Raw genomic sequence first — 20,495 nt, 5'->3', positions numbered from 1 at the left:
GAGGGAACCGTGGCAGAAGGATTGCCCCACGCTCCTTCTGGCACCACGGCTCCATGAAATTATGAGTGGCCCCGGTGTGCCGCACAACAGCGGCCACAAAGAGGAGACCACGGCTGATCGTTTCATTCCCACTACTGTGCAAACGACCTGTGCAACTGTAGCTCCCCAGCAAGGCAAGGAAACACGAGGCCAAGCTGTGCTGCGTGCCTTGCATACAGATCTGTCACTACACAGATGTCACTACACAGACCTGTGCACGGCTTCCCAGCCAGTGCCACCCGCCGCACTGCCGCAGCCGCCTTCCTGCGGGGTCGCCCGGCGAGAACAGCCTCCCCTCCACCTGCTCGTGCCTCCGACGAGCACGTCTGCCTCATTAGCTCATCCTCTGCTTGTCTCTCGTCCTGCCTGCCTTCCCTGCCTCGTCTCTTTGATTATCCATACGCTGTCCTCACAAGGAGCGTTCCTCAAGATTGAATTCTCCGGCCTGCTGCATCGCACAGAGGCGTAACAAAGAGTTGCAAGATGACACCCTGCGGCCCGCTTATCAAGATGTGCCTTGCCATTCATAAACCTGTTTTTGTGGATGTTTAAATAAGAGCTGCGGCGCCAATGAAAGGACGTGCCAGAGCAGCAGCACGGCCCCGCCGGCATCTGCATTCCCTGCTCCCTGTCTCTGAAATATTCCCCTTTTCCTGCTCAAGCCGGCAGTGGGGCTACCCCTCTCAGTCTCAGAAGCCCCGTAAAGATGTGCCTTAAAAAACAACTTCAAGACATTAAAAATAGCAAAAATCTGAAATCTGAGGCAGCCTGCCTCTGCTACTGAGCCACGCAGGAGAGGCAGCTGAAGTGGCTCGGCAAAGCAGTAATTCTTGCTAATGTTGGCTACCGAGGTCCTCAGCCAGCAGGAGAAAGGCAAGCGAGGGGTCTGAGTTCGTCAGGGCAGGCTGCGGGATCCTGAAGGAGAGCAGGGACGCCTTGCAGAGGCTTTGGCTTGCATTGGGGTCCCTCCTGCACCCCTTCACCAGCGGGCAGGGGATGCCCCTGGCACTGCAGTGAGGCATCGTGGCTGAGCAGCACACCCAGGGGAGCACAGCACAGGTGTAAACGCTCCCCTCTCTCACCTGTTCCCCTCCCTACCAATATTCCCTGCTCCCTGCCAGCATCCCTCAAGTTCTCCCTGAATCCCCAGGCCGGGATGTGCTCCATCCAAGCGCGGAGGTGCTACAGCAGCCGGGGCAGGGTGCATGCAGCCCGCTGGGGTGAGGTCCCCATGAGATGCGCCATGCCTCCGGGGCAGGGATGGGAAGGGGGTCCCGCTCCAAACGCCCCACGCTTCCTCCCCTGCAGGGTTCCCCGTCCCTGTAGGACACGCGGCAGACACGGTGGCGCATCCCTTCGCCCGCCTTTCTCTCCGGGCTCATTGTGAGCAGCCATCACATCAGGAGGGAGGCGGGGAGGAGGCAGTCCGGCTCGGCTCGGCGGCTCCTCTCCAGCCTCAGCGCCTGGGAGCAATCTGCCCGGCGAGGGGCTGGGGCAGCTCCCCCCTCCCCAGCACCTCCTCGCCCCCCTCGATCCCCTCGACCCCTCCGGTCAGCGGGAGAGGGAAGGGAGCAAGGGGGGGAGGAGGGAGATGGAAAGGCTGAAGGCAAGCGACCGCTGCTTCCCCAGGATGGGCTGAGGGAGATGAAGACCTCCCCGGCCCCTTCCCCTGCCCGTTGGGGATCGGACCCTGCCCGCCTGGCGGGGTGATGCCTGTGCACCCTGGGTGCACACCGCGGCTGTCACAGATGTCCCCCCGGCCACCGCTGCCCTGCGCTCAGCCGCTCCCGCCTCTCGCTCGCCTCCTCTCTCCCCCTATTTATTATTTACAGGGGATTACGGCCCCTGGCCCACGCCGCCCCCCGAGCGCGCAGCTCCTGGGCCCCCTGCGTGGGCCGGCCGGCTGGCCAGCGAGCCAGCGGGCTCGTGCCAACTAGAGCCCTCCGAGAGCTCAGCTCGCCGGGGACTTGCTGCTGGATTTGGCTTTGGGATTGTACAGGGTTCGCTGGAAGAGCTGCCCGTCTCACAGGAGGCTCCGTCGCAGCCCGGGCACGGTAAGTAGCGCCGTCTCCCCGCCGTGTTTCCACCCCAGTGAGAGCAGGGGGCTGCCCACGGGGAGCCAGCAGCCTCCCCGGGGAGGACTGCGAGGTCCTGAGTGCGAGGCCGAAGGGCAGTGGTCCTCCCGAGGCTGCCGGTACTGGTCCCAGTCCAGTTCCAGGGTGGGCAGCTGGAAGCAACTTCCCCCTGTTATGAATGGCACCGGCATCCCTCGCCGGGGCTCTGGCAGCTCGGGTGCAGCACACGCGATGTGCTGCGGTCAGCGGTTACCTGGCAGGTCCCCGTGAGCCCTGCTTTTTGTGTCCCCCCCTTGGTGCTGTGGGTCCAGCACAGAGGGTGCTGCTCACCCGAGCTGCGGTGGCTCGGCTGAGTGTCATTTAGGTCTCAGCCGTCTCGGTAAGAGCAACCTAAAATGGAGAAGGGGATGGGGAGAAAACTGCATAGGTGACGGGTCCAGCGGTCAGAAAACAGGTGTTGGGGTGAGGGGGTGTGCATCCCTGTGAGTGTGCATGTGTGTGCATGCAGGTACAATTTCACAGCCGAGGCTCACAGACATCAGCACAGGACACGAAGGGAAGGCTGCCCTATCACAAGCAGAGCCAAAAATAAGTCCCCACGCTGCTTCCAGAATCCCCGCAGGCTGAGCGTGTGATTTCTGAACTTTCGGGAGGAAGGGGGGGAAATGCAGCACAGGGAAACTTCGCAGCCTTTCCCAGTGTTGCCACAGAGGGCAGATCTGCCTGGGAGAAAAGCGGGAGAGCTGCATCCATCCCGAAGGAGCTGACGTGGAGCCTCCTACAGATTTCGGCTGAGGCGGGGAGCATCTCCGCGAGCGTTAGGGTGTGTGTCTGTGCCTGCACACCACGCGTGCACGGACACGTGCACACATCCACCCCGCACGGGGCATCCTGCCCAGCTCATTGCTGCCACTGCATCTTGTTCTGATCGAGGGGGATGTGTAAAATCAGCCCTGGGCCAGGCAGAGGGGATGCCTGGTGCTCGCTGCTCACAGCTGAGGAGCCAGGCCCCAGGGCCACAAGGTGCAGCGTCAGGTAGAGCCGAGGTGCCAAGCCCAGCGCATCCCTGCTGCCAGCTGCAGGCAGCGGGGCACAGCATCGCTCTGTGTCCGTGCCTGATCCGCCAGCGAAGGATGGCGAGAGAAACAGAGACCTCGTTTTGACATGCTAGGAAGGGAGCACGGAGGGACTGGTCATGAAGCAGGGGCCGTTTCTAGCAGCGGTGAGGAGGGGGTGCCTTGCCGTGGTCACGGAGCGTTTCTCCTCTCAGCTTTGCCACTTGGGTCTGTTTCGGGGGGAGGCTCTTCTGCTAAGCGCTCGGGGCAAACATTTGCAAGGGAATTTATTCCACATGAGCACAAGGCTGGAGGGAGTTGTCTCCCCGTCAGACAGCAGTGCTGCCTCTCTTGGTGCGGCTTGTCCTCTCGGAGGGATGATGGCAAACCTCAGCAGAGGGGCGGTTTGCAGGGAGGGAGGGGGGAAGCCCTCTTATGTAAGTCTTGCACCGGATCAGAGCTTCACCCTTGCCTCCAGCCAAGCGAGTGCCACATGCTAGCAAGGTGTACTCACAGCTCGGGTGTCTCCATCCAGCTCCCTGCCCATCCTGTGGCTTTCCTAACCCTGACGCAGGGCTCTCGAAGCTCTCCAGAAGCAGAGCAGCCTGCTGGAGGCAGGAGTGCCACCCCAGCACGGCAAGGAGGGGAGATCCAGCAGCAGCACAGGGGCACGAAGGCTACTGGGTGGATGCACCCAGAGAGAGGCAGAGGCTGGGTATGTGAGCATGGGACAGCAGGGGAAAGGCTCGAGCCCACGGCTGGGTATTTCTGGGCAGGTCTTCGGAGCCTGTTGCGGATTTAAAAGAGGGCCCAAGCAGCTTCCCTCGCTTGCCATCTTTGGTTAGGAGCAGCTGCTCACAGTGCTTGACATCTGTCCCAGTGCCGGGTGGCTGGAGCAGGAATTCGGATGACCATACTGGGATGCTCCTGGCAGCACGACACGAGGAGCTGGAGCCAGCACCCTGGGCTGCTTCTGTCCCTGCTGCAGGCTCTCCAGCACCAAAACACTTCGTGATGCATACCTGGGTCCTGCCGGGGCTTTGCTGGCTGACAAAAATGCTTTGTGTGGCTCCAATAGCAAGAAGCAGCATTTCTTTCCATATACCAGCTCACATGCAGGCTGGATAGGCTGAAGGGAAAGTGTCTTCTTTTACCTGTGAAGTGTGGGTTTACATAAAATATGGGTTTATTCCCACTGCAAAAAACAGCACTTGAAAGTTAGGAAATGTCAGGATTCGGGGCAGGGCTGCAGCCCTGACTGGTTTGATCTCTCCTTATTTTCATGGGGCTGATCATTCAGGGCACGGCGGTGCTCAGGGGGTGCAGCAGGGGGGTGGTTATCTTTTTGGTGCCGAAGCGCGTGCCTCTTCTGTTTGTTTACCGCCTGTCATCCCAGCCCCGCGGGCAATACATCAGCGTGCAGCGTCTCGTGGTGCTCTGAAGACGCTCGCTGCTGTAGCTGCCTCCTAGATGATGGAGAATTTGTGCTGCTGCTGAGGCAAGAGGCTTGTTTGCCTTGCTGCGGAAGGGGAGAGAGGCTTCTCCCCTCGCCAGCCCGCGAAGGAGCAGCAGGTGCAGGACTTGAGCGCGGGGCCTCTTGGCTCTCAGTGCCACTAATTCCTTCAGACCAGTACCAGTTTGCTGGCTGGGCTGCCAGCATTTTGGAAAGCAGCTGTGAGCACTCAGCAGTTCTGCAAAATGGCCCCTAGGGTCTCGTGCTGGGCACCCGCAAAATTAGGAATGTGCAGACCGTGGCCAGCTGCCAGCTGGGGTTCAGTATCTTATGGTGACCATACAAAAATAGCCTTGTTTGTTACCACATCTTCATTGCTGGCCTCAGTATCACGTGTCGCTTGCTCTGAAGACATTGCCCAGGCTCAGCAGGCCCTGCAGCACGGGGCTGTGATGGGTGTGCTGGCCCAGACGCAGCCGAGGCTCCTGGCTGGGCTGTGAGAGCTGTCACCACATCTCGCCGAGCTGCGGGCAGTGTTCCCGGCTGGCGCAGAGCCCAAGCGTGTCCCAGCGAGCCTCGGGCACCCCTGGAGCTGCGGGCAGCATGCTGGACCCTGTGCAGATTGCAGGGACCTTTCAGGGATGCCCCTCGCGGGTGCTCTGGGAAGGTGATGGGGGATGGTGGGGTAGGGGGAGAGGAGCTCCTGGCTCTCTCTGACAGGCAGCACCACGGTGCTGGGGCCGTGGTGGCAACCAGGTGAAACAGAGCTATGCAACTCACCGGGTGACAGCCATCCTGCACCACCTTGGCTTCCCCACCAGGCACCATCTCAGCTCCCAGAGGGAGAAGTAACAAGAGGCAAGCACCAGGAAGGGCAGTGCTCGGGGGCCTGACACATTTCGGCACAGAGTGTAGGAAAAAAGGCAAAAGCAGCTCCTGGGCGACTGCAGACAGGAATGGCAGCAGGTCAGTGGGTGTGGGACACTGCATGCTGGTGGCTTGCAGAGCCTCACCTGATCGTAGGAACTCGGAAGCAGGAGGAGAAAGGCCGATGTTTGGAGCACTTTGCTCCAAATAAGTGTTAGCAGGTGTCTTGGCATCGATCTGGAAGACCTCTGATTTGGCACTTTGGCTGTACAGGGGGACAGATGCCTGTCTCTCCAAGGACACGGCTGTGAATGGAGAGCTACTTGGTAATGAAACCTGTATTTTCCTACCTGGCTGTTAAATTGATGCACTTCCATTTACTACTCAGAGCATGTAAATGCATCTCTCACCTCAGACAGGCTGATGCCTTCCCTGTTATGGATCTGTAGCCCCCTTTGACCCTAATAAGAGATCCGAGGAGAACTCAGGGTCATCTCAAGATTTCTGAACCCTTGGAGAACCCTTGGCAAACATGGGCCCATACTCTCCTTCCTGAACACAAGCCAGAAAAAAAAAAATCCACGCAAGAAAGAGATGAATTTTGGTTCCCAAGCACCACCCAGCTAAGAAGTGTGAAAGGGATCTGCGTGTGGGGCGGGGAGGGAGATGAGCAGCACCGAGCGGGGATTCTCCCACCGAGCCGCCTCCTCTCCCGCAGCCTGTCCCTGGGGCACGCCACCCACCCAGCACCCAGCCGCTGGGGAGGCTTGGCAGGAAGGGGGGGAGGCATTTTAAATGCCAGCGGGATGAGGGATGCTCGTGGGGTGTAGGAGAGGGGCTGGGAGCCCAACTGTGCCTCCCTCCGATGTGCTGAGTCGGGAGTGGCCGCAGTCCTTCTGCCAAGGGCGGCGTGGAAGGATTAAAGGTCTGAGCTACCACTGGCCACGGGATTAACCCCTGTAGGAAATTAAAGTTGTAGAGAGGGCTCTTCGCAGCGCAGAGAAAAACTGGGATCTGGATTAGAACTGGCAGAGCTGGTGACAAGCCACCACCCACAGCCAACTGTTCCCGGCTGGATCAGAAAATGTTATCTCAGCCTTCATGCAGAACCCCCCCCCCCCTTCACATCCCGCTTGGTTATCAATTTCTGCCAACAGCGTGAGAAGAACAAAAACATGGCTCTGTGGCAAAAAAAAAAAAAAAAAAAAAAAAAAAAAAAGGAAAGAAAAAAAGAGGAGGAAACTGGGCAGCCAGCTCACGTGTCTCTCCTCTGAGCCCCCCTCCCACTCCCGCTTCCCTTCTCATCTGCCTCCGTGTTGCTGAAGGAAGCAGGCACGTGGTCTGTCGCGTTCAGCAGTACTCAGAAGATGCTGGCACACACATGGCTGGATTTCTTCCTCTCAACTGCCCCCTCAGCTCTCCTCCTGCTGCTGCTCCGGGCCTCCTCCATATGCCGCGCTCTCGCTGTGCTGGGACTTTCCTGTCACTCTCGCCTTGGATCTCCCGGTCTCCCCACCTGCTTGCACAGCCTCCCAAGGAATCCCACTTCTCCGCAGCAGTCTGGGTCTTTCCCACCAGTGCTACCCCCTGCGATGCTCCCTGCTTGCTCAGAGGCTTCCAGGAGGATGGATGCCCTTGGGATTTCCAGCCCCTCTGACCTTTCCCAGCCTTGTTATTGCACGTTGGCCAGGGAGACTTGGGATGCAAATAATGTTTGCATTATTTGCATCCCAATTATTGGCATGGGGTGAGGAATCAAGACACCTGGCTCCTCTCCCGATTTCGGTGCAGCCCAGACAGGCAGCTTTGGGGAAGCCCTGTCAAAACTCCTTTATTTTGTGTAGCTTTGCTAAGCCCTACACATTCCTGCAGGATAGGAGAGCATTCTCAGGCTCATGTGATTCCGTGCAGGCACCGCACTTGGCAGCTCTGAAAATCTCGAGCTGGGAACTGATGGGAGCCCACGATGAAGTATCAAGGGCTGGGCAGCTGATATTTCAGACAGCCAAATTCAGCAGTCATTTTTACTTCTAGCACAGTTTACCCCTACATGAAATGGGGATGAAGTTGACCTTTCTTGGCAGCGTTTGGGGAGGGAGTGTTGTGGGTTTTTTTTAACACCAACCGCATTTGCATTTCAGAGGTGCCTACACATTGTCATTTCAAAGATCAGAAGCTTTTCGACCCCTTCACATCGCAGGGAATAGGGTGGGGTTTATTCACACCGAGTCAGGAATGTGGCAGCTTCCCTTACCAGGCTGAGTGGGTTTTGCATGCTTTGTACTTACTTTACAGCTTTCTGTGTGAGGTGTTTTGCTTTGCTGTGATCGATCGCTGCAAGTCAGATGGCACCGTTTCTTGTGCAGCTGGGTTTCTGGTGCGAATTTACAATGTGCTTTCCATTGATTGTGACAGCGCAACACTAATAAATCCCGAGCACACATGTTCATAAATCAGCAAGCTTTGGAAGTGAAGCCCCCAGCTATTTAGCTTCCAGGCTCACTTGGGGCAGTGACACACGCTGTGCGTTTCTGCAGCACTGTTGAGCCTGGCTGCCATGTCTGGGTGCTTCTTTTGCAGTCCAGATAAACAGCAAACGGGGAGCTGCTGCTGACACAGTGAGGTTCAAGGTGAGCTCTCATGGCCAATAATTTGTTTGACCGACCTAGGTCTGTTGAGGGACCAAGAATGGGCACCTTGTCCACGCCATCTAAACCCTCGCGTGGTACTGCAGGAGAGTACAACTCCCTGCTAGGATTCATCAGCCAAGTTACAACTTCCAGTTGCTGTCATCAGATGACGTGGCTGATGCATCTCCCTGCCCTCTGTGTGCAGACTCTTGCCCTCCGAGCACTGATGGAAGAACAGATACAGACCAACGTGCTTTAAGCACTGGGCTCTGGGGTACCACCGTCCCCTTCCATTATGGGCGATGGCAATAAAACAGGAATCCTAAAAGCAACACGAAAAGGGGGGAAAAAGGATAATCTTTAAATGTCCTCCATGCCCTCCCTTGCACTGGTGGTTTTCCGATAAAGGCTAGAGCAGTTCAGCACTGGAAAGGGACTTTACCAGCAGTCCTCAGGGAGAGCATGGGGGAGGGATGAACGTCTGCTTGTACTCGCTCATAATTTATCAGTGGCATCTGTTGCAGCCTGTTACCTACCCTTTCATAATATAGGTCACCCACATGCCCTGCCGGTGCTAGGCAGCCAGACTGTTAGAGTCTGATCCCCTAGCCGTGATCCAAGCGTTAGTGCAAAGGACTGGGAGAGAGGATCAGGGCCAGAGGTTGCCGGCTGGCTGCTGACAGAGCCCTGCTTGTGGCTGCGGCTCATCCCAGGGACATGCTGGGACAGTCCAGCCCTGGTAAAAGCCATTCATAAAGCAGATGGAAAGCTTTGGATGGAAGGTGTTGCCCAATTTGGAAGTGTTACTAAAGCAGGATGTGGATGCAGGAAACAGAAACCCTCCCCACCCTCACAGCATGCTCCTTGGGACCCTACTTACAAAATATTAAGGCTTCAGAGTGATCCTGCAAACATTCCTGGAGTCTGGGCAGGGAGAAGGGACGAACACGATGCTGATAGCTCCTGCTGTACCCTCCATGCCCTGGCAAGTGCTGTAGAGTCCTTACAATCTCCCCAGCATCCCCCCCAGTAAAGTTCCCTGCTTAAGCTAATTAGGGGAATCCTCGTTAGAGTCCTCTGGAAGTCTGACAGCAGGCCAAATGTCCAAGCGGCACTTCAGCTCAGTGTATTTTTGGCCACTGGAGCCAACGGCAAGAAATGGATGACTTCATTCTGCTGCTTTGAGCTGAAACTAAAAAAAGTTGTGTTTCACTCTCCTTTACCAAATGGCAAGAAGAAAAGGCCATCACCAGCCCCGCGGGGTACTCTGCTCATCCCTCCAGAATCGGGAAGAGAGAGTCAACTCCGAGCATGTGGAAGAAAGCTCTGGACTCCGTGTCCCACGGATCACAAGGCATTCAGCTGAGAAGTTGTTCCAGGGAGAAGGAACCACGCAGTAAGCCCAGAAGAAAGATTAATGCTGGGCTTGTAGAGCCCCCGGGAGACTTCAGAGCATTTGGAGCTTCAGCCCTGTAGATCAGCATTAAGCTCCAAACGCATCAGTCCCACACCAGTGCAGAACGGATGGCATGGGGTCTCTCCTCTTGGGCTGGGGCACTCCTAGGTCTGGCAGAGCCCCCACCGCTGGCAATGTCCCTGGCCGTAAGGCTGAAAGCAGCCAGGCAGCTCTGGTGATGCTCTGGAAAGCTTTGGGCTGTGGGCAGGTGCTGGCAGCCCAAGGACTGTGAGGTTCCCAGTGCTGCACTTGCATCTGGCTGGTGCTCTGCAGACCAGAAGGCATCTCCTGGACCACCTGACAACAGCTCATTAAGTCAGAATTCAAGACAAAGCAGAGAAAACCTTTATGAAAAAAAAAATAATATATATATATATATATCAAAAATCCTCTCTGCCTCCTCACTCTCTCCTGGTTGCAGAATATTAACCACCAGGGGCACAGGTCCAACATGCTTATGGGCAATGCCTGCCTGACAAAAACTGGGCTCTTGGCATTAACATTTCTATTTCAAGGTAAAAGTGCAGAAGCTCACCGGCCCTTTCAATTCAGCGTTCAGGAACCTCTGCCTATTCCAGAGCTAGTGCCCTGCCACCTGAGCATATGCTGTGCTTGGAGAAGCGGGCGGTTCTGTGCAAGACACGGATCTCCATAAATATGGGTCACAGAAGTCTGAAGTGTGTGCGCCAGCCCAACTCTGCGGCCGTATTTGTGACTGTAAGCTAGATTAGCGACTCTCTCTGCATATGCATATGATGCTACTTGCCTTTAAGCCTGAGCAACGTGTTCGAGTGCACAAAGGCGTGGATGCTATCTATGGGGCAGGCAGCGCTGTGTTTGTGCGACACGCTTTTAAAATAATCCTGGGCTCATGGAGGCGCCTCCATCTTTGTGCATGTTGCAGCGCAGGAGCCGGCACGAAAGCCTGAACAGGTGTTAATCACTATGCACTGCAACAAATTCTAAACATAGGGAAAGGGCTTATTTATACACGGCTGTTCCTCCCACCCTGCACGCGGTGCTTGAGCCCTGCTTCGGAGGAAGAGGTGCCAGCGAGGTAGCAGGGATGAGCAAGGGAGCTGGACTCTGCCTGCCAGAGCAGAAGGGAGCAGGGGCACGAGCCTGGACTCCTTCAGCACCCTCCTCCTGCCCGGGTACGCGGATGCTGCCCTCGGTGCCCCCAGGGCTGGCGTGGCAGAGCAGCAGCAAGTGGGGGGAAGACGCCAGCCCCGGGACCGAACGGGGGCCTGGGCTGAGTGAGGGGGGCTTGCAGAGGGAAGCGGTGTCACGAAGCACCCAAAGGAAGCTGTTTTTATATATTTATATATATATATATTTTTTTTTTCTCAAAAGCTTAGCCCCCCTGCTTGGAGCTCAGCCAGCTGATACAGATGGGGTGTTACAAAACAGAGCCAAAAGGCAAGAGCGCGAGGAACAGAGCTATCTATAACCCAGACAAAGTTAGATGGAGCGAAGGTGGGGACGAGGGAAAGACAGAGCGTGGCAGGCAGCCCCTGATGCTGAAAGCCAGGACGCGCTCGCTCGGCAGCAGGATTTGGAAGCGAGCGAGTCCCGCGCTCCAGCCGCCAGATAAAGGCTCTGTGGCTGTCAGCTTAACTCTGCCGTTTATTCCTGTGCTGTAGGGAGTTAAATAGAGCACACGGAAAGCCTGCTGCCGGCAGCCAAAGTCACGCAGGGAGAGGGGAGGAAGAGGCAGTAACCGGGGAGCCGGGTGGAAGTGGCAGTGGGCAGAGCCCCTCCAGGTAAGTGCTCGCGGTTCCCCTTCGCCCTTGTTGGTAGCGGCAGCCGGAGAGAGGAGACTTCGGGTGGCGTTCAGGGCAGAGCCATCGGTACGGGGGAGGCTGGAAGCCTCGCTGGCAGCCAGTGCGAGCAGAAGCACTGGATGGGGACAGCTTTTTGTTGAGGTTTCTCCTTCAGCAGGGGCTGCAGGAAGGCACCCGGCTCAGTTTGGGGAGCGGGGGGCTGCCGTGGGTGAGGGCTGGATTTGGTGCCGCGAGAGGCATGCATCTGTCTGGTGCACTGGCATTTGGGTAAAGGATCTAAGCAGCCTGGCAAGATGTCCTAGTCCAGGCGCCGAACCTGCTCATCTGTCTCACCGAGATGCTAATTTAAATACCTCCTGGTGGTTTACCAAATAAATCAGTCACGGGAGCCTGGGGGAGGGGAGCAGCTGGCACGTGTGTGGGGCGCGCATCCCGGTGGGAGTGCGGTGCCCATCTGAAATAATGGCTACGGATGCTGCCAGAGCCCCTCAGAGGGGATGGAGGATGGTTTATCTCTGTGCCCTGGTTGAAACGTGCCCATCCAGCTGCTGCTGCTGGTGGGTGGCATGGCAGAGTGCCCGAGGGTCAGCAGGGTCTGTGGTGTTTCCCCTTTTCCTGCCTGCCTCTATCCAAAAGGGAAGCGGGAGGGTAGGAGGGACCTGTTGTCAGTCACTTATTGTCAGGGGAGAGTTTATGGTCTTTGGGTTTCTAATTAGACTGAGCATTTTTCCTTCTTCTAATTAAGCTGTGATTCCTCTCTTCTCAACACTCCCACTCAGTCTCCCCCGCCCCAGGTCCTCCCTCCTCCTCGGAGGCTCGCTCGCTCCTCAGCTCCCGCGGTTGCTGCGGCGCGAGATCCCCCAGCTGAAGCTGTGCTCTGCTCAGCCCCGCTCTAGGCACCACATCCATTTTACCTTGAAACGGAGAGGAAGCGCTGGTGGGAGATGCTGGGGAGGAGGGAGGGGGAGAAGCGGCTTGGCAGCTGCCAGCGACCAGACCTCGTGAGCCCGAGTGTGCGTCAGGGCACGGGGTGCACAGGTGGCAGCGAGCAGGGTCCCCTCAGCCGTTCATCAGGCTGACCTTGAGCATCAGGCTGGCAGAGGCTGCTCAAGCACAGGCTTGCCTCTTCACGGGTGAGAATGAGGCCTTACGTCTGTGCCGCGAGGGTAAAAGTGAATTTGTGTTGTGCCTTCATCGTGCCGCGCCTCCTCATCCCCCAGCTCTGCTCCCAAAGCGTGGTTAGGCCTCAAAGGCAAAGCTAGCTGGGGAGGGGAAAGGAGAGCGCCGAGTCCAGCCCTGGATCCTGTGGGCAGGGAGCTGAATCCCACCCCTTCTGCTCTGCTCTCCCCTCCAGGAGCAGGCAGGCAGGTTACGAGGTCGACTCCTCCGCTCTGTGGGGCTGTGCGCCAGGCTGGCTGGTGGATGTGAAGCCACGCTGGAGAAGACAACCATGCTGCCTGCGAGTGCCGGCCAGCGGTGGAGGAGCAGGTTCCTCATGAGGTGGCAGGAGGCTTGCCGTAAGTAACGTCTACCGGGGTGCTAAGTGCGACGATCCTCTTTGTCAGGGGAGTGGAGAGAAAATAGGTCGCACCAGGGTTAAGAACAGGGGAGAGGGACAGCTAAGAATGGAGATGTTTGAACTAATTCCTGATTCCTTTAGAGGCCAGGCTAGCTGGGAGGGAGAGCGAGGCTTTCAAGCTGAAGATGGGCTTAAAGTGGGACAGTGAGTGATGATTGCTGCTGAATTCCAGTGGGCCTGACAGGTGAGAAACAGTGAGACAGATACCACCGCACACGGATCTACCCCGAGCGCTTCTTGGATCGGCATCGTGTGAGCTGCAGCCTCCTCTCTGTGCTAGGGCTGTGCACGTAGGCTGCCAAGCGAGGCTCCCAGCTCTCCGTGGCAGGAGAAGTCATGCCAGATTTCAGAAGGCAATACGGGATGCAAATGCGGAATTCTCCTACTAGGCGCTGCCACTTGTCGTGAAAATCAAAGAGCAAATTAAGAAGAGACGCTTCAAATTAAATGGTAAACCCTCAGCCTCTGCAGCTTCCCAGTGGACCGGGGCATCTGCTACAGCATTCCTGAGCACAGAGCAGAACTGCTGGGGTGATGAGGGCCTTCAGGGGACGTACCGAGCTTCTGAGAAGCACCTGGGGACTACCACAGAGGAGAGGGAGCACTTGGAGAGTGCACATCACTACTGCATGCCCAGGCAGCTGGGCAGGCCTGTGGTTTCTCCTTTTCCTGCAATCCCATCAAATTTGGGGCTGCTGCTGTAAGAAGCCGGGGGAATTATTTCCTTCTCCAGAAAACAGGCATTGCTGTAATCCATCCTCACAGTCTGGGCTGCTGTATGAATTATTTACAGCGAATGCTACTGAGTCCTGCCTTAATCTGATATTCCTGGATCAGCTTTCTGCCACCTACCAGAGTCACCAAACACCACACAAAGTAACTTCATCTTCTCCTAACACAAAAACAGACGCTACTCATCCTTCTGCAGGGCTGGAAGAGAGCTTCAAGTTCTGCCTATTGCTTCCCTCTCTCCCTTGGAAAGCTGAATCCTCACCGGTGCGATGAGTTTCTTGGCCTCAGCTCACGTTCTAGAGGATGCATCTCTCACAGGGACCTAAAACAAAATCAAACTTTCCCCTCTCTATGATTTCAGCACAATGTTTTCAAGAGCACCGCGCAGTACGTGGGTAACAACAAGATGTTTTTGGCACATCCTTGATGGCTGCAGAAACTTGGCCTAAGTCCAGTTCCTGAAGATAACCACGGCCAGGTGCCTGAGACTTTGTTCCTGCCCGCCACTGGTGGCACCCCACAGCCACGCAGCCGGTGGCCAGTGGCAGGCAGGTATTTTGAGAGATAAGCCCCAAACAGAACGCCACCTGGATCGCCTTCCACAGCCTGCCCTTGCCTCTCTCAGTATACAAAGAAGCTCAGTGTTATCTCACCATCGCAGCTGTCAATCTATTATTAATGCTGTACTTTTGTTAAGCATCCAGGAAAAGATGGGGTCACTCGAGTGACTCATGTCTTTCCCTCCCCTCCCCACTCCAGCTCTCATTCTTTTCATTCTTTTCCTGCAACAAGAGAGCGCTGTGTTCTGAATGGGATTAAATATCGCCCAGCCAGCCAGTACCTGCACTGCACAGGCTGTCATCTGCTTTCATGGCAATCTTTGCTGCTAACCCCAACCTCTGCATGACAAGAAAGCACAGAGGTGCCCAGGATGGGGATCTCTCTTATATCGCACTACAGCAATCTATAATTATCATTAAAAGAGCAGATTGGCGTGGCCTGGGCTGATGTACACCTGAGATCTCAATTGTAGGGCAGAAAAAAACTCTTGAAGGAACGGTGAAAGATGGATGAAAAGAAAAAAAAAAAAAAAGCAGAGACATTCTCTCTGAACGCTTCTCCCTTGGCCCTTAATAAAGTCACATAGCTTCGGATCCAAACCGTGTAGTTCTCCTTAGGCTACCAGTCCGAAAATCTGCCAATTCTCACAAGGATCACGGGGAACACAAAAGGAACTGACACGGGATGACAGGACTTGAGGCAGACTCAACTCCAGAGACAGTGGCAGGAGGGAAGAGAGAAGAACCACGACTAACCCAGAGCTTCTCCACAGCACAGGTCTCCAGCAGCTCTCTCTCCTACGACTGTCTTTTCAGAATTCTCCTTGGGTCAAGAAATGACACACCTGTTTGCTGGTTCTTGGGGAAAAAAAGGCGGGAATGCAGGCAGGGCAGAGGAATCTAGTTTCCAGTCCAAGAAAGAACAGCAAGACAATAAACGCATTCATTTTAGCCACCATTCTCCCCTAAAGATTACCAAGACCAAGTGCCTGCCTTCTCTGAAGAGTGATAGGGCGTGAAGCAGAGACAAGCCTACTTCAGTTTTAGTCAAGTATTCAAACTCGTCATCTTCAAAAGCACAAGGGAGCTGAATTTGCTTCCCACATGGAAGCAATTAATCTCAATTCCACAAAAGGAATTAGGATGAAGGATGCAAATGTTTTACATCGTCTGCTTAAACAGAACTCCCACTCCTCTAATGACAGGAGGCACAGAGCTTGCTTTCTTCTTGCTGATGCTTCCTTGTCACAGAAAGGGAAGTTTTAAAAGCTGCTGACTCCCAAGGAGGGTCGACAATTAGAGCCCTGACACTACTCATGGGACCCGAACCCATGTCTGGAACAGTGATCCAAAAACTGCTGTCTTGTGAAGTTCCAACCTTACATTTGAGGCACTGTAGGAGAAAGAGGACGCATGCTAACCCCTTTCCAAACACCCCTTTCCTCAACTACCAGCCTGCAATGTTTTCATCATTTCTCCCTCGCTATGGGTAATTTTGGGTAGGGGAGATGCTTGTGGGGCTACTGCTGTGGGACTCAGAAACTACTTTGAGAGCAATGGCAAGTACAAAGTGTTTGGTGGCTTAGGGTCTCATGGTTACTTCCTAATAGCTTTCCTGGTCATACCTTTGTAATGTAATCTAATTCATATAAAAGTCTTTTGCCACAAGACCCACATACGATGTTGTAGATATGGAGAGCAAATGATTTAGTGGCTAACTTAGACTTGAGCTTGCCATCACAATGATTGTGATCCAAACCACAGGATTAAAACTGAGGTGTTGGTTGCTTAATTTTGATTTTCATTCATGTTTATTCCTTAAAAAAAAATAGAGCTTCTTAAACACATCCTAGTGACTTGTCTCTCGACTCTGACTTTTTAGAAGTGGCTGTCCTTTATCAGAGGTGACATCTCCCACTGCTCTCTGCTCCATCCTCTCCTGACAGGATCCAGCGCTCCAGCTCTGGCAGCAAAGTCATCTGGGATGCGCTGTCCTTACCTCTGTGTGAAACTAGGAGGATATTTATTTACTTGCTCATAAAAAAAAGGCTCGCAGGAAACTTGTGCTGCCGGGGTGCAGGCCAGCCATAAAAGATCTGTCTGTGGGGAAGCTTATTTCCCTCGGGGCACTGTGGCGAGGAGTCCTGCTGTGGGGGTCGTGCTGTAGCCACAGCTGTGTGCAGAGAGGCGATGGGTGAGGATGGGGAAGCAGTGCTCTAACATGTGCGCTCTCTTTCCTTCTCCCCTGCTTTTCACCCAGCAGTGCTCGGCTGCTGGCTGTCGCTGTGTGCTGCAGAGTCCTTCTTTGCCTGCCCTTCCTCCTGCAAGTGCAACAGCGGCAACCTGGAAGTGGACTGTAGCGGCTTGGGCCTCTCCTCCATCCCCTCAGACATCCCCACGAACACCAGGACCTTCCTCTTTCTCAACAACAAACTCAGCATCCTGCCGGGCCCGGTGTTTTCCAACCTCTCTGCCCTGCAGAGGCTGGACCTATCCAACAACTTCTTGGACCAGCTCCCTCAGAACATCTTCAGCGACCTGGGGAACCTGACGGAGCTGCAGCTGAGGAACAACAGCATCCGGGCCTTGGACAAGGACCTGCTCCAGCACACGGCCCTGCTGCGCCAGCTGGATCTCTCCATCAATGGCCTGGCCCAGATACCCTCGGGCCTCTTCGACGAGCTGCCCGCCCTCCGCTCCCTCTCCCTCAGGTCCAACCGCCTGCAGAGCCTGGACAGGGTGACCTTCGAGCCGCTGACCAGCCTGCAGCAGCTCCAAGTCGGGGACAACCCCTGGGAGTGTGACTGCAACCTGCGAGACTTCAAGCACTGGATGGAGTGGTTCTCCTACCGAGGTAGGTGCTCGCGCAGCGGGAGCTGCTCGCGGGAAGGGAAGAAGCATGGGCCGGCAGATCAGGCTGACCTGAACTGCAGATCCTAGCAGACTGGCTGTAAAATCCTTAAAACAAGCATATTTGGACAGGTTTGTGTTTCCAGCTTTCCCCCAAAGGCTAGGAGGGTACCCACCATCAGGAATCCTGACGGACTGACACGGTTTCAGGAGCCGCGACTCCAAGCAAAGTGGCACAGTCTGCAGGAATGACGATCGAAGGCCTGACCGTCTGTCACTGCACCCATGAGTAGGGAAGGGTCTCAAATCATGTGGAGGGCAGCAGTCAGCTGTCACATCCCTGCTGATTACAGCCACGCTGAAAAGAGATTATCTGCGCCTATGGCTAGGCTGCAGTCTGAAATATGCACGTGTGAGAGCAGAAGCAAACAAGGATACGAGTGCCACTTTCCTCTTCTTTTTCTTTTTTGACTCTCATATCACACAACCCATTAAAAACATAGAGTTAATTTTTTTTTCCCTTTCAAAAGAAATTGCCCAAACTCACCCAAGCATTTGTTTCAACATCTGTCACTGTTTCCACTGGGGGAGGGTGGGTTAGTTGTTAGAAGATGGTGCTGTGTGTCCGCTGTTATTTTGAGAAGACAGAGCTCGGTCCTACCTTTTTGCTTTAATTTCTCCTTTTCTAAAATGATTCTGCTGACACTTATGTAATTCAGCAAACAGCACTAGGCTGACTTAATAGATGGTTTCAGAGAGCTTTCATGTCTTGGCCTGGAAGATGTCTACACAGGTATCGTGAGCCATGAGCCGTACTCTCAAGTCCCACCTAGGTAGAAGCATCTCAGAAAGCTGCCATGGTTCAAGCCATTCCAGCAATGGAGGACTAAGGCATGCAAAACGTCTCTAAATGAGGCAAAACGATCATTTTAAAGGGTACCTCATGTGCTCTTTCTGTCTGGTGCGTAGAGGTGGAGCCATTCCTCCCTCCCTCCACCTTTCACAAGCACTGTGGACCTGGCAACACGGAGGTCTGCAGCACTTCTTGACTTCAGCCTTAGCCCTGAACTCTAGAAACATGCCGTGCCAGGTCATGGCTGCCTTTTGGGGTAGGGAGGAGCTCTCTGAATACTCTTTTTGTGATGCATTCACACGTCAGGCACTGGATTTATGGCTCCAAGGCTATAATAAAGCAGTTCCCCACTTGAAAATTGCAGTGCTGCTGTGCCTGTCAGGCAAATCCTGGCCAGGTGCGAATGGAGTCAGAGGAACTTATCTCACCTGAGGCTCTAGCTCTGTTTGTTGTCTTTAACTGCTTTACCATAGCGCTGCATCAGGATGAAGCTTGGTTCACTCCTGTTCTCTCTGTTGGGACAGGTGGGAAAATCGACCAGCTGGCATGTACCCTGCCCAAGGAGCTGAAAGGGAAGGATATGCGAATGGTGCCCATGGAGATGTTTAACTACTGCTCACAGCTGGATGACGAGAACAGCTCTACCGTGCTGGACAATACTGGCCCACCCTGCACAAAAGGCAGCCCGACTCCTTCCAAATCGAAATCGGGCCCAGAAGCAGAGGTGGAGCCCAGTGTGGGGTGCCCTCAGAAGCAGCGGTACAGGCCTGTGAGCGTGCGCCGGGCTATTGGCACTGTGATCATCGCAGGGGTGGTTTGCGGCATTGTTTGCATCATGATGGTGGTGGCGGCTGCTTACGGCTGCATCTACGCCTCCCTCATGGCCAAGTATCACCGGGAGCTGAAGAAGAGGCAGCCACTGATGGGTGACACAGAGGGGGAACACGAAGAGCAAAAACAAATCTCTTCTGTGGCGTGAAACTCTTCTAGGAAGGAAGGGACAGCGATGAACAAAGGTACCGGAGAGCAGTCGAGCATGGGGTCCTCCCAAAATACATCTTCCCAGACAAAAAGACAGACTGTGCTATTGCTCCACTCACCCAAGCAGTGCAACATGCTTCTGGGGGGTCAGGGCACCTGACTCTAATCTCTGTTCCTCTGCCCCAGGCCCATTTTGTGCCCTTTCACCCTTGGGCCCAGACAAATAAAGTAGAGTCAGACCTCGAGTGCTTGCTGTGCCTCATGCTCTCGCACAGAGCTTCCCTCACATGCCTGCTGTGGAGGCAGCTGGCACCTCCTGGGAACCTGTGTCATCCTCTCAGCTTCAGTCGTGAGCTGTCCTCTATCCTGTCAAGAGCTGGCTGCAAACAGAGGGAGCAACTCTGTGAAAGCTTGCGTGAGGAGCAGGACACCCAAAGTGTCCGTGCCTCATCGTTTAGGGTAACTGCTGCTGTGTGATGGTAACTTGCTGCCCACAGTACGGCTAAGAGCGCATCAGAAGGGAGGGAAGGTCCCTTGGGGGCGATAACAGGCAGAGGGAGATTGTCCTTGGCTCTTTTAAAGGTGGAGATACCATTAACATGCTGCTGGAGAGCACAGTGTCCCTCTTGTTGCTCCTGGCCAACTCCAAATCTGCCAGTGGCCACATCATCCATTCCAGGTGCAGGGACACAGAGCCATCCTCCTGTACACGCTTCCTGACTCGTTCTGATCCTAATGCACACGCACAGCCGCAGCTCCACCTCATCTGCGCGTGCAGAGCCACATGTGCACACGCTGATCTGCCCCGTGCATGCAGCCACGAACACATTTAGCCACTGTACCTTACTCTTAGCATAACGCTGCGCAGGACCTTCTGCTTCGGATGAAACCCATGAACTCTGCCACTGAGGAGCTACCACAAAACATCTCACCATAGTGCAGAGCCAGTGGAAACGGGCAGGAGAGGACAGGGAGAGGCAGAGTTATTGAGGTTAGAGCATGAGTCAGTGGAAATGACTACACAGCATGAAAAAAAACGGCATTTTTGTTATCTTTTGTATGTTTTCTGCGATAAAAAGAGAAGGCAAAGATAGGAAGCCTCCATTCGGAAACGTTTGATAGGCACAGCAGATGTAGGCCATCAGGAAAGACACAGTGGAGAACGTGGCTCACCAGCCTAGCTGGTGTGAGCGCTGCTGAGGGGTCGTGTGGGCGCAGGGGGAGGTGGCAGGAGAAGAAGACACGCAGCCTGAGAGCCAGCATTGCTGGTGACTTCATTGGGGTGACTTCTGGAGGGTCCTGAAGTGAAGGCTGAAACCTGGACCACAGCGTGGCACCGGTGAGAGAGCCCACGATGGGGCTGAGGTGGCACGCAGCACAGCCCCCAGACGCTCACCTCACCACCGCCGTGCTCAGCACCACCCACAGCTGCACGAGCGTGCCCATGCACACGCCTGTGCGTGCAGGGTGACTTTCCCCAACCCAGATCTTAAAGCCCGCAGACTGCAGTGCCTCCTATTAGTCTCAGCTCTTTTCAGCCTGACAGGAAAGGGGAAAAAAAAAATAATAAAGAAGTGAGAG

The 20,495-nt window shown here is 55.1% G+C and overlaps 2 protein-coding genes across 4 annotated transcripts in view; one reads left to right on the top strand and one right to left on the bottom strand.

Annotated features, from left to right (window-relative positions):
- The window catches only part of CACNA2D4 (calcium voltage-gated channel auxiliary subunit alpha2delta 4), a gene marked incomplete at its 5' end in the record, with an annotated part of 112,334 nt that overhangs the window by 20,066 nt on the left and 71,773 nt on the right, over nt 1-20,495 (bottom strand). The window lies entirely within an intron of this gene.
- Nucleotides 1,444-19,159, top strand: LRTM2 (leucine rich repeats and transmembrane domains 2). Of its 3 annotated transcripts, none has more exons than XM_084499901.1 (5): nt 1,444-2,093; nt 11,219-11,338; nt 12,714-12,876; nt 16,494-17,084; nt 18,458-19,159. In XM_084499901.1, the coding sequence occupies exons 3-5, from the start codon at nt 12,810-12,812 to the stop codon at nt 18,910-18,912; spliced, it is 1,113 nt and encodes a 370-aa protein (XP_084356027.1). In that variant the 5' UTR covers nt 1,444-2,093; nt 11,219-11,338; nt 12,714-12,809; the 3' UTR covers nt 18,913-19,159. The 3 variants fall into 3 exon arrangements, with proteins under 3 accessions (XP_084356027.1, XP_084356029.1, XP_084356028.1); XM_084499902.1 differs by lacking the exon at nt 1,444-2,093 and adding an exon at nt 10,599-10,729; XM_084499903.1 differs by lacking the exon at nt 11,219-11,338.

Source organism: Aythya ferina (genome assembly GCF_964211825.1).
Source record: "Aythya ferina genome assembly, chromosome: 1".
In the NCBI taxonomy this organism is placed as follows: Eukaryota; Metazoa; Chordata; class Aves; order Anseriformes; family Anatidae; genus Aythya; species Aythya ferina.
The sequence above is the reverse complement of the archived record's forward strand: the minus strand, read 5'-3'. Positions and strand labels throughout refer to the sequence as shown.